The sequence below is a fragment of the Xenopus laevis genome, chromosome 6L (assembly GCF_017654675.1).
Source record: "Xenopus laevis strain J_2021 chromosome 6L, Xenopus_laevis_v10.1, whole genome shotgun sequence".
NCBI classification, from domain to species: domain Eukaryota; kingdom Metazoa; phylum Chordata; class Amphibia; order Anura; family Pipidae; genus Xenopus; species Xenopus laevis.
Window position 1 is genome coordinate 15,410,921 of NC_054381.1, and position 13,049 is coordinate 15,423,969.

The 13,049-nt window shown below is 37.3% G+C and overlaps 1 protein-coding gene across 2 annotated transcripts in view; it reads right to left on the minus strand.

The window, feature by feature from the left end:
• Positions 1 to 13,049, minus strand: part of cnpy1.L (canopy FGF signaling regulator 1 L homeolog) — a 71,476-nt gene that overhangs the window by 55,679 nt on the left and 2,748 nt on the right. Inside the window, exons 1-2 of one of the 2 annotated variants that reach the window (XM_018267135.2) lie at positions 8,635 to 8,817; positions 1,393 to 1,495 (exon numbers count right to left, since the gene is read on the minus strand). In XM_018267135.2, the coding sequence (XP_018122624.1) occupies positions 1,393 to 1,486 (94 nt within the window). In that variant the 5' untranslated portion in view covers positions 1,487 to 1,495; positions 8,635 to 8,817. Of the gene's footprint in view, positions 1 to 1,392; positions 1,496 to 8,634; positions 8,818 to 13,049 lie in introns of those variants that run through there. The other variant, XM_018267134.2, reaches the window with a different exon arrangement.

Below are 13,049 nucleotides of genomic sequence, written 5' to 3' on the forward strand. Positions count from 1 at the left end.
ATTGCTCCCTCTCCTGTTTTCTTAGCCAGAGATAATTTCTGTAGTTGCAACAGATGTGTTCTCTAGATACTTTTGATGCATAGATCTTTTAAAAAAATACATATGGATATAATTAACCTATTGAAGGATGGAGTTTTTGTGATGTCATGCACCAAAATGAGGCTGTTCACTGATTGGTTAATTTTTTTTGCTTTTAAATATTTAAAGTGATTTTAAATAAGAATCTGGGCCTTGATAAAGGTCCAAGCAGGGGACCGAAACGTTGACCTGTTTTCTTTTTAAAGATGAATAAATAAAGATGAAGATATTTTAAATTCCCAGTGTGCATTCCTGATTCTGTGGATTACTATATATATATATATATATATATATATATATATATATATATATATATATATATATATATATATATATATACACACATACATATACACACACACACACACAGATACTAAATTATCTTCTTCCCACCTAGCCTTAGTTAGTCTTTATAGGGGGCAATTAGGGCCACTAGCTACAGTATCATGTTATATGTCCCTTTTTTGCAAACAGAACCCGTCAACAGTGGGTTTCTCTATCATTGGAATGGGAAGAGGGGGGTACAGGTCCTACAATGGCAACATTAAAGGGGTTGGTCACCTTTGAGATAACTTTTAGTATGATGTAGAGCGTGATATTCTGAGACAATTTGCCATTGGTTTTCATTTTTTTTTATTATTTGTGTTTTTTGAGTTATTTACCTTTTTATTCAGCAGCTCTCCAGTTTGCAATTTCAGCCATCTGGTTGCTAGCATCCAAATTACCCTAGCAACCATGGAGTGATTTGAATAAGAGACTGGAATATGAATAGGAGAGGCCTGAATAGAAAGATGTGTCATAAAAAGTAGCAATAACAATACATGTGTAGCTATACACAGCATTTGTTGCAGTATTTCTGGTCAGGTGATCTCTGAGGCAGCACACGGACCATCACGAAATGGTGGTTCAAGGCAAGAGATGTAAACGGGCAATATTTACTTAAATATATATTACGGTTTGATAACATTCTTTAATATGTCACTTGATTTGAAATAAACCTGTTGCTCAAGTATTCATTTTGGGGGTATAGTTTTCCTTTAACAGTACCCCATCTTCCCTGCTGTTGTTGTTTTTTTTTAAGTAGTGGCACCTTAATGATGATGACAGTGCATGAGGATTTGTAAAGGTCCATTATTTCTTAATTTCACAAATGGGTTTGCGAAAGGTAAAAGGCATGTAGGGCAATTTTGAGCATTTTTCTCAGCTTTTTGTTACATATCCCCGTTATGCATTTGTATTGACTGTTTCCCTGATGTCATACCCTTAATAACCTTCTTATATAAATACTTGATTTAAAAATAGATTATTACTAACCTCCACAGTACAGTATTGGATCCCTCTTTCCTTCCACGTGGCTACTTAAGAATGCTGCTATCAGTACTCCAAAGTGAAGCAAAACTGCCATCATAATTAATACCTAGTAATAAAAACAGACTAGTTTTAAATTAAATTCACACATACAAACTGCATAATGTTTTGTACACATTTGTTCTATTTCATAGGGAAGTAGAATTTTTTTAAAAAAAATAAAAACTAAAAAATCTTGACTGAGCGGTTATTTATTAAAAAACTTGAAAAACAAACCAAACACAGTGAAATCATACTCTACTTGTAAATTTCAATAAGCTTGTAAATATATGACCTATATATGACCTAAAAACACAAATTTTCAAATAGCTTGAATTTCAAAAAAATATACCTCCCATTAAATTATAGTTAAGCTCACCAGCTGTTGATTGTTTAGATTTCAGTTTTTTTTAAGTTTTTTAAGTTTTGGTAATTCCACTTCAAAAATAGTCAAAATCTATTTATTTGTACCTGGTAACAGCTACAATTGAAAATCTGCCACTAGGTGGGCTATTTGTGAATTCGAATACATTTTTAAAATTTCACCAAACATAAAAGTTTGTAAATCTAAAAAAAAATATCAAATAAAACCATGAAAAAACTCAAATGCGTCAAATTCGTATTCTACACTATCATTTTTGATGAGTCTACAAACTCTCCAAAAATTTAGAAATACTTGAATTGAAAGAATTGTTTAAATTTTGCCTAGGACAACTCCCACTGACTTCTTTATAAACTTGCAAGCTTGAATTTTTTGAATATGGAACATTTGAGTTTTGGAAGCCCCAATTTGAATTGGGATCACCATAAAACTTTGAATGCTGATAAATCAGTCCCTAAAGGTGGCCATAGCCGCACAGATGATATCGTACGAAACGAATTTTTGTCCGATATTTGGTGCGTGTATGGTGGAAAAAAAGCCCACAGATATTGGCAGAAGACTTGGATATCGGTCGGCTCGTCGATCGGGCTGGACGGAAAATTTTGATTGGGTGCCTTTGAAGGGACCCAAACATCGGCCATTGTTAGTGCTGAATTGTCAGATACAGGTAGAATTCTATTGTTTCTTCCCGTATATCTACCTGTATATCTGACGATTCTGCTCTACACGTGTGTATTGAAACGATCTTTCTTGGAAAGATCTTTTCCTAGAAAGATCATAATTGTTACGTCTATGGCCACCTTTAGTGTACGCACAAATAGCATTTTTGTTATTGTTTAAAGTACGTTTGAGGAACAAAATTTGCATAGAAAAATAAAACTATGGAGGTGTATGATTTACTACATTGCATTAGTATATAAATACTACATTTGAGTACATAACCAAAATTCTGAACACATATACAAACCCCTTTGCATGGTTTTGTATCAACTGTATACAGATTTGACCCAGAGATTCTATTATTTAGTTGTTTTTTTTTTACATTTCATAGGACAGAAGATAACCATTAGTCTATAACATGACAGTAACTTTATATTACACACCATGTCCTATCCTGGCTAAAAGGTCTATATGAAACCCTAAATCTCTATATCCCCTCCTCCACTCATCCCATATGCATACATGTTACAATTTATGACTCCAGCCAGAATATTACAAACCACAACATTTGACATATACCTTTTTTAGCAGTTTTTATCTAACCACATGCATCTTGATTACAACTCTCAGCATTCCATAACATATTATGAAGGGTTAAAACTAGATAAGAAAACTGTACTTCAGTTCAGCAACCACAGAGGCGGATTCCTAAAGCAATATTGTAAAATAAAATTGACCCTACAGGGCCATTTGTTGCAATTGAGAATCCTACCTCATTGGAAGACCCTGACATTGCCACTGCAAGAAGCTGAGGGAGCCGTGATCAAAGAGAGTCTAAAGTTGGCCATAGATATTGAGATTTTGAAAAGATCCTATCCTCATCGTGAGACCACGATTTTCTCGGAACAATCGTACGATCGTACGAATTGACCATCATCTAAAAAGACCAATTTGCCAGGAAAACTAAGGGGAGCTGCCTGCTTGGCCCTGCAAACATAGATAGATTGCACGACAAAGATTTTTTGACCTGTCCGATCAATTTCCTGACAGATGTCGGCCAAAAAATCGTAAGATGTACGATCGTTCGAATCCCGCTAACCGCACGATAATTTCGAAGGATTGGTCGGACTTCCCTAAAATCGGTCGTTCGGCAACAAGAATCGTTGCTTCTATGGGGAGCTTAAAGTGATACTGACACTAAAAAATTTATTTTAGCATATGAATGTACATTAAATGTTACCTATAGGTCATGTTGATCATTTTTTGCAGAGAGGTTTGTTTTTGTAAATAATTGTTAGTTGAAGTTCCTAAGCCTGACTCTCTGACACTCTGACTTTGCCAACCTGACTGTCCCATCTCAGCCTGTTAGTTACAGTTGCTAATGCTAACAGACTCCTGCTGCACAAATATGGCAGCCCCCTCATACAGGAACATCGGGGATCAGACAGGTAATGTAAAAGGATCATGCAAATACTTTATGGCAAAGTTAGAAGTAACTTGCAAAGACAATATTATAATAGATGTAAAAAAAAGTTTAATTTCAGGTGTCAGTATCTCTTTAAGGGTTTTTTTTTTATCAAAGGTCGAAATGTAGAGGTTTTTTAGACCTCGAATGAACTTACAACTTGAAAGGTTTCTAATATAAGAAAAAACTTGAATCAGTGAGTTTGGGGTTAACAACCCAAAAACTAGAATTGATGAAGTTTTCGCCCAAAAAAAGCTTGAATTTTCAGCCAAAACCCTGTAAAAAAAAACCTCAAACATCATGAAGACTATTAACATCTTCAAATGGTTGAAGGGACCTCTGCCATTGACTTCTACATGACCTCAACAGGTTTTAGATGGTGTATTGTTGGATTCAAGCTATTTCCAGGGTCGGGGGTAAAATAAATCTAGAAGAAAATGTAGTTTTTTTTAACCCGAAAAATCTACTTTTGACTCTAAAATAACGTAGAAAACGCAACTGAAACCTTAATAAATCTATTCTTAAAGGAAAACTATACCCCCCAAACAATGTAGGTCTCTATAAAAAGATATTGCATAAAACAGCTCATATGTAAAATCCTGCTTCATGTAAATAAACCATTTTCATAATAATATACTTTTCTAGTAGTATGTGCCATTGGGTAATCATAAATAGAAAATTGCCATTTTAAAAAATAAGGGCCGCCCCCTGGGATCGTAGGATTCACTGTACTCACAAACATACCAACAAACCATACATGTTAGGTCACATGAGCCAATAAACAGACAGAGTTGTGTCTTTTGCTTCCACACTTCTTCCTGTTACAGATAGAGTTGTAGTATTTCTGCTCAGGTGATCTCTGAGGCAGCACACAGACCATCACAAAATGGTGGCTCAAGGCAAGAGATGTAAAAGGGCCCTTATTTTTTACTTAAATATATATTCCAGTTTGGTAAGATTCTTTAATATGCCACTTAATATGATATGAACTATCTGTTGCTTAAGTGTTCATTTTGGGGGTATAGTTTTCCTTTAAGTGGAGGAATTAAAGAAATCCAGGAAGCCTAGCAATCCTCCAAAGAAGTATTGTCAGTACTGGGGTGACCCCAACTTTTTTTGCATTGTTTATGCTGGTAGTCTGCAAGGGGGCCTGTTTAGTGTGTGAACTCATGAAATGTTTGAAGGCAGTGCCTAGGGGCAGGATTTCTTTTTATGATTTAGGTTTTTTATGCTGTTTTTATGGTCACCCCATGTTTAAAGGGGTGGGTCACCTTTAAGGTTACTTTTATCATGTTATAGAACGGCCAATGCTTAGCAACTTTTCAATTGGTTTTCATTATTTTCTCTTTTTCTTCTCATTCTTTGCAGCTTTCAAATGAGCGTCACTGTCCCCTTCTAAAAAACAAATGCTCTGTAAGGCTACAAATGTTTTGTTATTGTTACTTTTTATTACAGGCCCTTCTATTCAGACTCTCTCCTATTCATATTCCAGACTCTTATTCAAATCAATGCATGGTCGCTAGGGTAATTTGGGCCCTAGTTACCAGATTGCTTAAAATGCAAATTGAAGAGCTGCTGAATAAAAAGCTAAATAACCCGTAAACATTCAATAATAAAAAATTAAAACCAATTGCAAATTGTCTCAGAATATCACTCTCTACATCATACTAAAAGTTATCTCAAAGGTGAACAACCCCTTTAAATAAACTGTCTTAAAGTGAAGAAAGTGTCTATTCTTCAGGACCCAACCGCAAAACCTTTTTTGAGACAGAATATTTAAGAGCAGGTGCAAATGCTAAACCTTTGCTTAGTAAAAAGGCACAATGTAATATTCGCCAGCGAATGATTTTACATTACATGGTTTTACTGTTATGGACTCAATTACTTGGTAACCCGATATCCAGAAAACTCTGGACAATACGACAATAAGCACAGCAGTTCTTCATTTTTAGGAATTTGTTTTGTATTTATAACAAACCTATCATGGGGGGGGGTTCGTTCCTTAATATTTAAAAGACAAGGGTATTTAGACTTAGGCTACGTCACAACACTTTCTTTTTCTTATCAACCCCAAGTCTGCCCCTGCCTTGGGCCCAGGTCATGTGCAAAACCTTGAGCCTAAGTCCTGCACAAGCTTCATAGTATCCTGGTTTCACAGGTAATCATTGGTAGTTTGGGTCAGAAGAGGCGCAAGCTTGAATATGTGTGGTATAAAGAAGAGGCAGAGGGAAGTGTCTTTGCGGCAACAACAATGGCGTCACGACTGTATAAAAGAGTAAAGTTATTTTGCGGTTTTCTCAGGTATAGTAAAAATAAAATTAACAGTTCAGGTAAGTACACTGAGGCCAATCCATGCACATTATGGTGGATCAGTACCTTGTCTTTTAAGTGTTTTAGGTAGCATCAAAGGAACAGTAACATCAAAAAATTAAAGTGTTTTAGGGTCAGGGCACACAGGCAGATTCTGAGAGATTAGTCGCCCGGCAACAAATCTCCTCGGGGAGAACTGCCTCCCCACCAGCTAGAATGAAAATTGCCAGCGGGATGGAACTCGGAGCGATTCGTTCTCCGAAATCGCCCAAAGTTGCCTCACGGGGAACTCCTGCCAGCGATTTACATTCTAGCCGGCAGGAAGGCAGTTCTCCCCGAATCTGCCTGTGTGCCCTTACCCTTAAAGGAATAGTTCAGTGTGAAAATAAAAACTGTGTAAATAGATAGACTGGCCAAAATAAAAAAATGTTTCTAATATAGTTAGTTAGCCAAAAATTTAATATATAAAGGTTGGAGTGAACAGATGTCTAATAAAACAGCCAGAATCCAACTTCCTGCTTTTCAGCTCTAACTCTGAATTAGTCAGCGACTTGAAGGGGGGCCACATGGTACATTTCTGTTCAGTGAGTTTGTAATTGATCCTCAGCATTCAGAAGCAACAGTTATGAGCCATGGGGCCCCCCCCTCAAGTATCTGATTGGTTACTGCCTGGTAACCAGTCAGTGTAAACCAAGAGAGCTGAAAAGCAGGAAGTAGTGTTCTGACTGACATGTTATACATTTTTGGCTAACTAACTATATTAGAAACATTTTTTATTTTGCACAGCCTATCTATTTACCCAGTTTTTATTGTTACACTGAACAATTCCTTTAAAGTAATAAAAATTTAACACAGTGTTGCTCTGCACTGATAAAACTGCTGTGTTTGCTTCAGAAACACTACTTTTGTTTTATATAAATAAGCTGCTGTGTAGAAAAGGCTCAGGTTACACAGCAGATAAGCTCTGTAGAATATAATGGTGTTATCTGTTATCCACTATTTAACCTGTGCCGTATAGTCTTTTTTCAATTTCTGCCATGCCTACACAGCAGCTTATTTATATGAACTATAGTAGTGTTTCTGAAGCAAACAGCAGTTTTACCAGTGCAGGGCAACAGTACATGATATTTTCAATACTTTAAATTTTAAAACTTTCATTTTTTGGTGTTACTGTTCCTTTAAGGCCTGGTGCTCCAAATTACTGAAAAACTGAGCATCCAGAAAAACCCAGGTACCAAGCATTACAGATAACAGATCCTATATGGTTTCATTTCTACTTTATGTCACCATCTCCAAAAAATGGCCATGACCTGTATATACCAACTTTTAAATACCTTGTACATGTATGGGATCTATTATCCGTTATCCAGAAAGCTCCAAATTACGGGATGGCTATACCAACTTTTAAATACCTTGTACATGTATGGGATCTATTATCCGTTATCCAGAAAGCTCCAAATTACGGGATGGCTGTCTCCCATAGACTCCATTTTATCCAAATAATCCAAATTTTTAAAAATGATTCCCCTTTTCTCTGTAATAATAAAACAGTAGCTTGTACTTGATCTCAAATAAGATATAATTAATCCATATTGGAAGCAAAACCAGCCTATTCGGTTTATTTCATGATTAAATTATTTTCAAGTAGACTTAAGATGTAAAGATCCAATTTACAGAAAGATCCATTATCCAGAATACCCCACTTCCCATTCTGGATAATGGATCCCATACCTGTATTTCCTTGGTCATTTAAAAGAGAAATTCTTACTTATAATTATCGCTCCACATATGCCAGATGTTAACAAGGGTCATTAGTAAACAGAACATTTAAAAAACATATTTACATTATAAAAGTATTTTAGTAATGAAGGGGCGAGGGATTGTCAACTGAAGCTCAAAAGTACTATTTATATGGTGTCATTGTAGTCAAATTCCTTGGATATTTTTATACGGGTATGGGACATGTTATCCAGAATGCTTGGGACCTGGGGTTTTCAGGATCTTCCTGTAATTTGGATCTTCATACCTTAAGTCCGCTAGAAAATCATGTAAACATAGCTGGTTTTGCCTACAATAACAATTCATTATATTTTAGTTGGGATCAAGTACAAGCTACTGTTTTATTATTACTGAGAAAAAGGAAACCATTTTTAAACATTTGGATTATTTGATTATAATGAAGTCTATGGGAGATGGTCTTTCTGTAATTCAAAGCCTTCTGGATAATGGGTTTCCGGATAACGTATCCCATACTTACAGTATATGGAACTTTACAGGATATTTCTACAGATCGCCAAACAGGAGTAATGTTAGGGGTTAAGGCTGCACTCCAGGTCCTGTAACAAATGCTGAAAGCTAATGTTGTTTAAACACAATGAACTGGAAAGCTTACCTGGGCTGCCTCGAACTCTAAGCTGGAAACAGAAATCTACTCTCCTTATGTGGCTCTCAAATGAGCTTTCTGAGAGCACGTTGTAGGATTCGAAAACCCTGCTTGCTTAGATGGCAATTTATAGCTCTTGAAAAAGAAATACAAGAAATACAGGTGTTGCAAGAGCTGATTAATCATTCACGTGGTATCTCCTAGGCCTGCCACGATGCTTTGGAGAATGTGCTTGTTTTGGTGATTGACAGCTGAAGAGGCCAATGAGCAAGCAGCCAGTGACCTGTGCCAATGAGCAAGCAAAAAAAAAAGTAAGCTGCTCCAAGTGAAGTCCAACCAAGTATTATCTGCTTGCATGTGAATGTCCCATCTGGAATTCCACAGGGAAAAAAAAACCTTGAAACATAAAACCAGGGAGCAGAACAAACACCGGTGTTTCAACGCATTCGCTTATTCTGAGATGTGAGGCTTGCTCTGTCCACTTTTTCATTGGAAGCAACACAGGGACGTGAAATCATACAATAATATCTGATATTTCTACCTATCACGATAGACTAGCACAATCGATAGTTAAAAACACAGAAATATCTATTTAAAAAAATGCTATTTTAGTAAACAAAAGAACATGAGATACTGCTATAAAAATTAACAATTTATAAAATAGTAGGACACAATTCTATAACATATATAATATAGTGAATAAAGTACCCCCTCTTGTAAAATATAAGGATATTATAAGTTACCGAGGAGTTTCATGACCATATAAAAACACGAGGCCGAAGGCTGAGTGTTTTTATACAGGTCATGGAACTCTGAGGTAACTTATAATATCCTCATATTTTATAACTGGGGGTACTTTATTAATTATAATACACAAATTTTAGTGAGTCATGTGACAGAAATTACATCACTAATCACCGTTTATAACTGATGACATTGCTACTCACCGTTTATAAGGATATAATTTACAAGATATTCATGGCTTTTGTGTATTATATAGTGAATAAAGTACCCCTTATTGTAAAGTATAAGGATATTATGGGGCAAATTCACTAAAGCACGAAGTGGCTAACGCTAGTGCAAATTTGCCAGTGTGACGTCATTTAGTTACTTCGCCGATTTACTAACGGGCGCTGGCGTAAATTCGCTAGCGAAGTGGACCTACTCTAGCGCTACTTCTCACCCTTATGCCAGGGGAAGTTGCGCTATGGTGAAGGGACGAAACTACGCTAATTCACTAACTTTCATGAACGTTAACTCTTGCGCCAGACTTGCCTTCGCCAACTGAGACCAGGCGAAGTGCAATAGAGTAGATAGGGATTGCTTCAAAAAAAGTTTAAATTTTTTTTTAAGTCCCAAAAAACGCTGGCGTCTTTTCCTTTTTTAAGGGTGATAGGCTGAAAAAGATCGTATTTTTTTTGGGGGCACCCTCCTTCCCCCCTACATTTCCTAACATATGGCACCTAAACTATACAGTGGGCACATGTATAGGGCAAAACAACAACTCTATTTTATTTTATGAAGCTTTACTCTATTATGACTATTATCTGTGAAATAGCACACTGTATTTTATTTTATTGCAATTTAAAGTTAATATGAGTCAAAATATTTTTGGGGACTTCGACTCTAGATACCCAAAATTGCTTCAGACTTCAACAGCTCTGCTTTGAGGCCTACCTATAAAAATTTGAATCTGTGTAATTTTTGCGTTTTTTTCAACCTCAGCTAAACTCACATTTTTAAATAGCATGAATGTCTCCTTATCCAGATATACAAACGATAACAAGTATGTTACAGGCTCTGAATGAACGTAGGGGTTTGCTGCTTCTTCTATTATCCCTGAAGTTAACTATTGCTAATTACATTTGGTTGGCCCTGACCCTGCTGGCTTTTGTAGGGCAGTTATATCTCTACATCCCAAAAATAGGCATGCATAAGGACCTTCTTCTTTTAGAATCTAGAACATTGGTTACCAAATTGTGGGGCTAAATCCCTGGTGGACCTTGGAGAAGTGGCTCAGTCTGAAGGTCAGTTAAGGCAATATATGTCGAGAATGCCTTTTTGCTTTCCTAAATATACCTGAAAGCCTTAAAGGTGCGTTTTGTTGAGATTTGGGGTTCCCAAAATGCTCCTGGTGGACTTTGGAGCAGCAGTAGTGTTCAACCTAATGGCCAGTTAGGGTGAGATTTGGAGTGAATTTGGTAGTATACAGTTGAAAGCCCAGTTTGAAGGTCAGTTTTGGTGAGACTTTGGATGAAAACCTATTTACAGACCTAGATATTCCTTGAACTGTGGCTCATTAACTCATAAATCAATATTTTACTAGATATTTAACCTTGTTATTAGCTAAGAGTGGTCCCTGAGCTCAAACTGCATACCCCCAATATTTTGGAAATAGAAAGAGGGACAAAAAGATTTGCAGCACAGATTGTGGGAATTTTTTTTTTGACCATGCCTATTTTGTGGCCATACCCCCCCCCCCCCCTAATTATCGTGTTTGTTTTTCAAAATTTGGCAGGTCATAAAGTTTGAACACATTTCTGTGGTTTTCATTTCAGTTATGCTAATGAAGGTGAATTGCCATTTAGGGCTCTTACACACGGCCGTTCTGACCTGCGCTCCCCTGCGTTCCGTTTTTTGGCGTTCAGCCGCAGGGGAGCGCAGGAATAGACGCAAGTCATTATTTGAAATTGGGCTGTACTCACTCAGGCGCCTGTAGGCGCCGAACGCAGGAAAAATGCAGCATGTTGCGTCTGAACCTGCGTTCGGCGCCTACACACGCCTGAGTGAGTACAGCCCCATTTCAAATAATGACTTGCGTCTATTCCTGCGCTCCCCTGCGGCTGAACGCCAAAAAACGGAACGCAGGGGAGCGCAGGTCGGAACGGCCGTGTGTAAGAGCCCTTAAGCTGCAAGTCACAAGAGACCTGCTTATCTTAAATAGTTACAATTGTTTATTTGCTTATCTTAAATGGTTACAAAAGTAAGTGCAACTGCCACATATTCTGGGCTCTCTGCAAAAAGCCAATTAGGTTTTTAGAAACTTTGTATCTCTTTCTGGCCGTTCAGTGCAGGAGATCGAAGAGAAAGACGAGCCAGTTGGGAGGTATGCAAATGAGCCAACCACAGCTGATAGGTCAGTTTAAAACCCTGTGTTTTGGTGGCCTTTAACAAACAATGTCTGTATTATCTAACATAGGTTCCCTTAAGAACATCTATTTAACTAACTACACTAAAGTTTTGGAAAATAAATAATATGACAACGAACTCAATTAAAAAAAAAAAAAAAAAAGTTTCTTCTTTACATATCTCTCCAGTGACACTTTACCTGATATTTTCTTTAGGCCTTTATAACCTTGTTTTGCTCTCTCCATATTTCACTTCATGTTATTGCAAGTTTCATGCAGGTTCCTTCCAGGCACTGCACTGAGATGTGGAGCAGCCTGAGCACATGTGGTGATCATAGCCCAGTTTGCTTTCTGTCAGCTCAAAGTTACCTTTGGCAACCAAAACTGCTGACAAAGTGCCATGTCAAAAAAGATGTACTTGGCACTGCATAAAGGCCACACACGTGCCCACAAAATTTTTACTTCAAAACTGCAGACTATTGTCAAGTGATGAAAGAAAACTTCATTAGCCTTTTTTTTTTTTTATTAGAGAAAAGCTCTATATTAAATACAAATCACAGATTAAGGAAACTAAAGGCTACATTTGAAAAAAAAAAACATCTGTTCCTGTTTTTAAAGGGGTAGATCACCTTTGATAGGGTTTTAATAGGGTTTTACAATCTGGGGCCCGGCTTGTTGAATAGTATGAAGACCAGTCTCCCAGTGTGCATTACCAAGTAAAGTCAAGCCAAAAAAATTGCTATAACTTGCTACGAAACGAATAGTATAAAGATCGAGCGGTATATGTTCATTTTTTTGGTGTTACTTTTCCTTTAACTTAAAGGCGAAACCAAGCACAAATGAAGAGGGCAGTTCACTTTTAAAGGAGAAAAAAAAGCATGATGTACTTGGGCGTGCCAAAATTTAGGCCCCCCAAGTGATTGTATCTACTTACCTGACACCCCGGGCCTGTGCTCTTATCAGCAGAAAACTGCACCAGCCCGGGGTTATACCAGCGAGCACCACAGAGTTATCGCCTTCCTGCTCCTTCTATCTTCGCTCGGTTGTGCCTGCGCAGTAGAGCGAAAAGCCAAACTTTAACTAAAAAGTTGCTTATTTGGTTCTACTGCACATGCGTTTGCCCCAGGAAATTTGAAGAAAGAAGAAGCAGGAAGTGGATCGCTCCGTGGTGCTCGCTGGAATAACCCAGGGCCGGTGCCCCCCGGGGAAATGCCCTATACTTTACACTTACTTCTCGTTGCAGATTCTGGCATCGGTGTCTATTTGCTAGGGGCTTCCGAGTGACTCTAGTCTAAA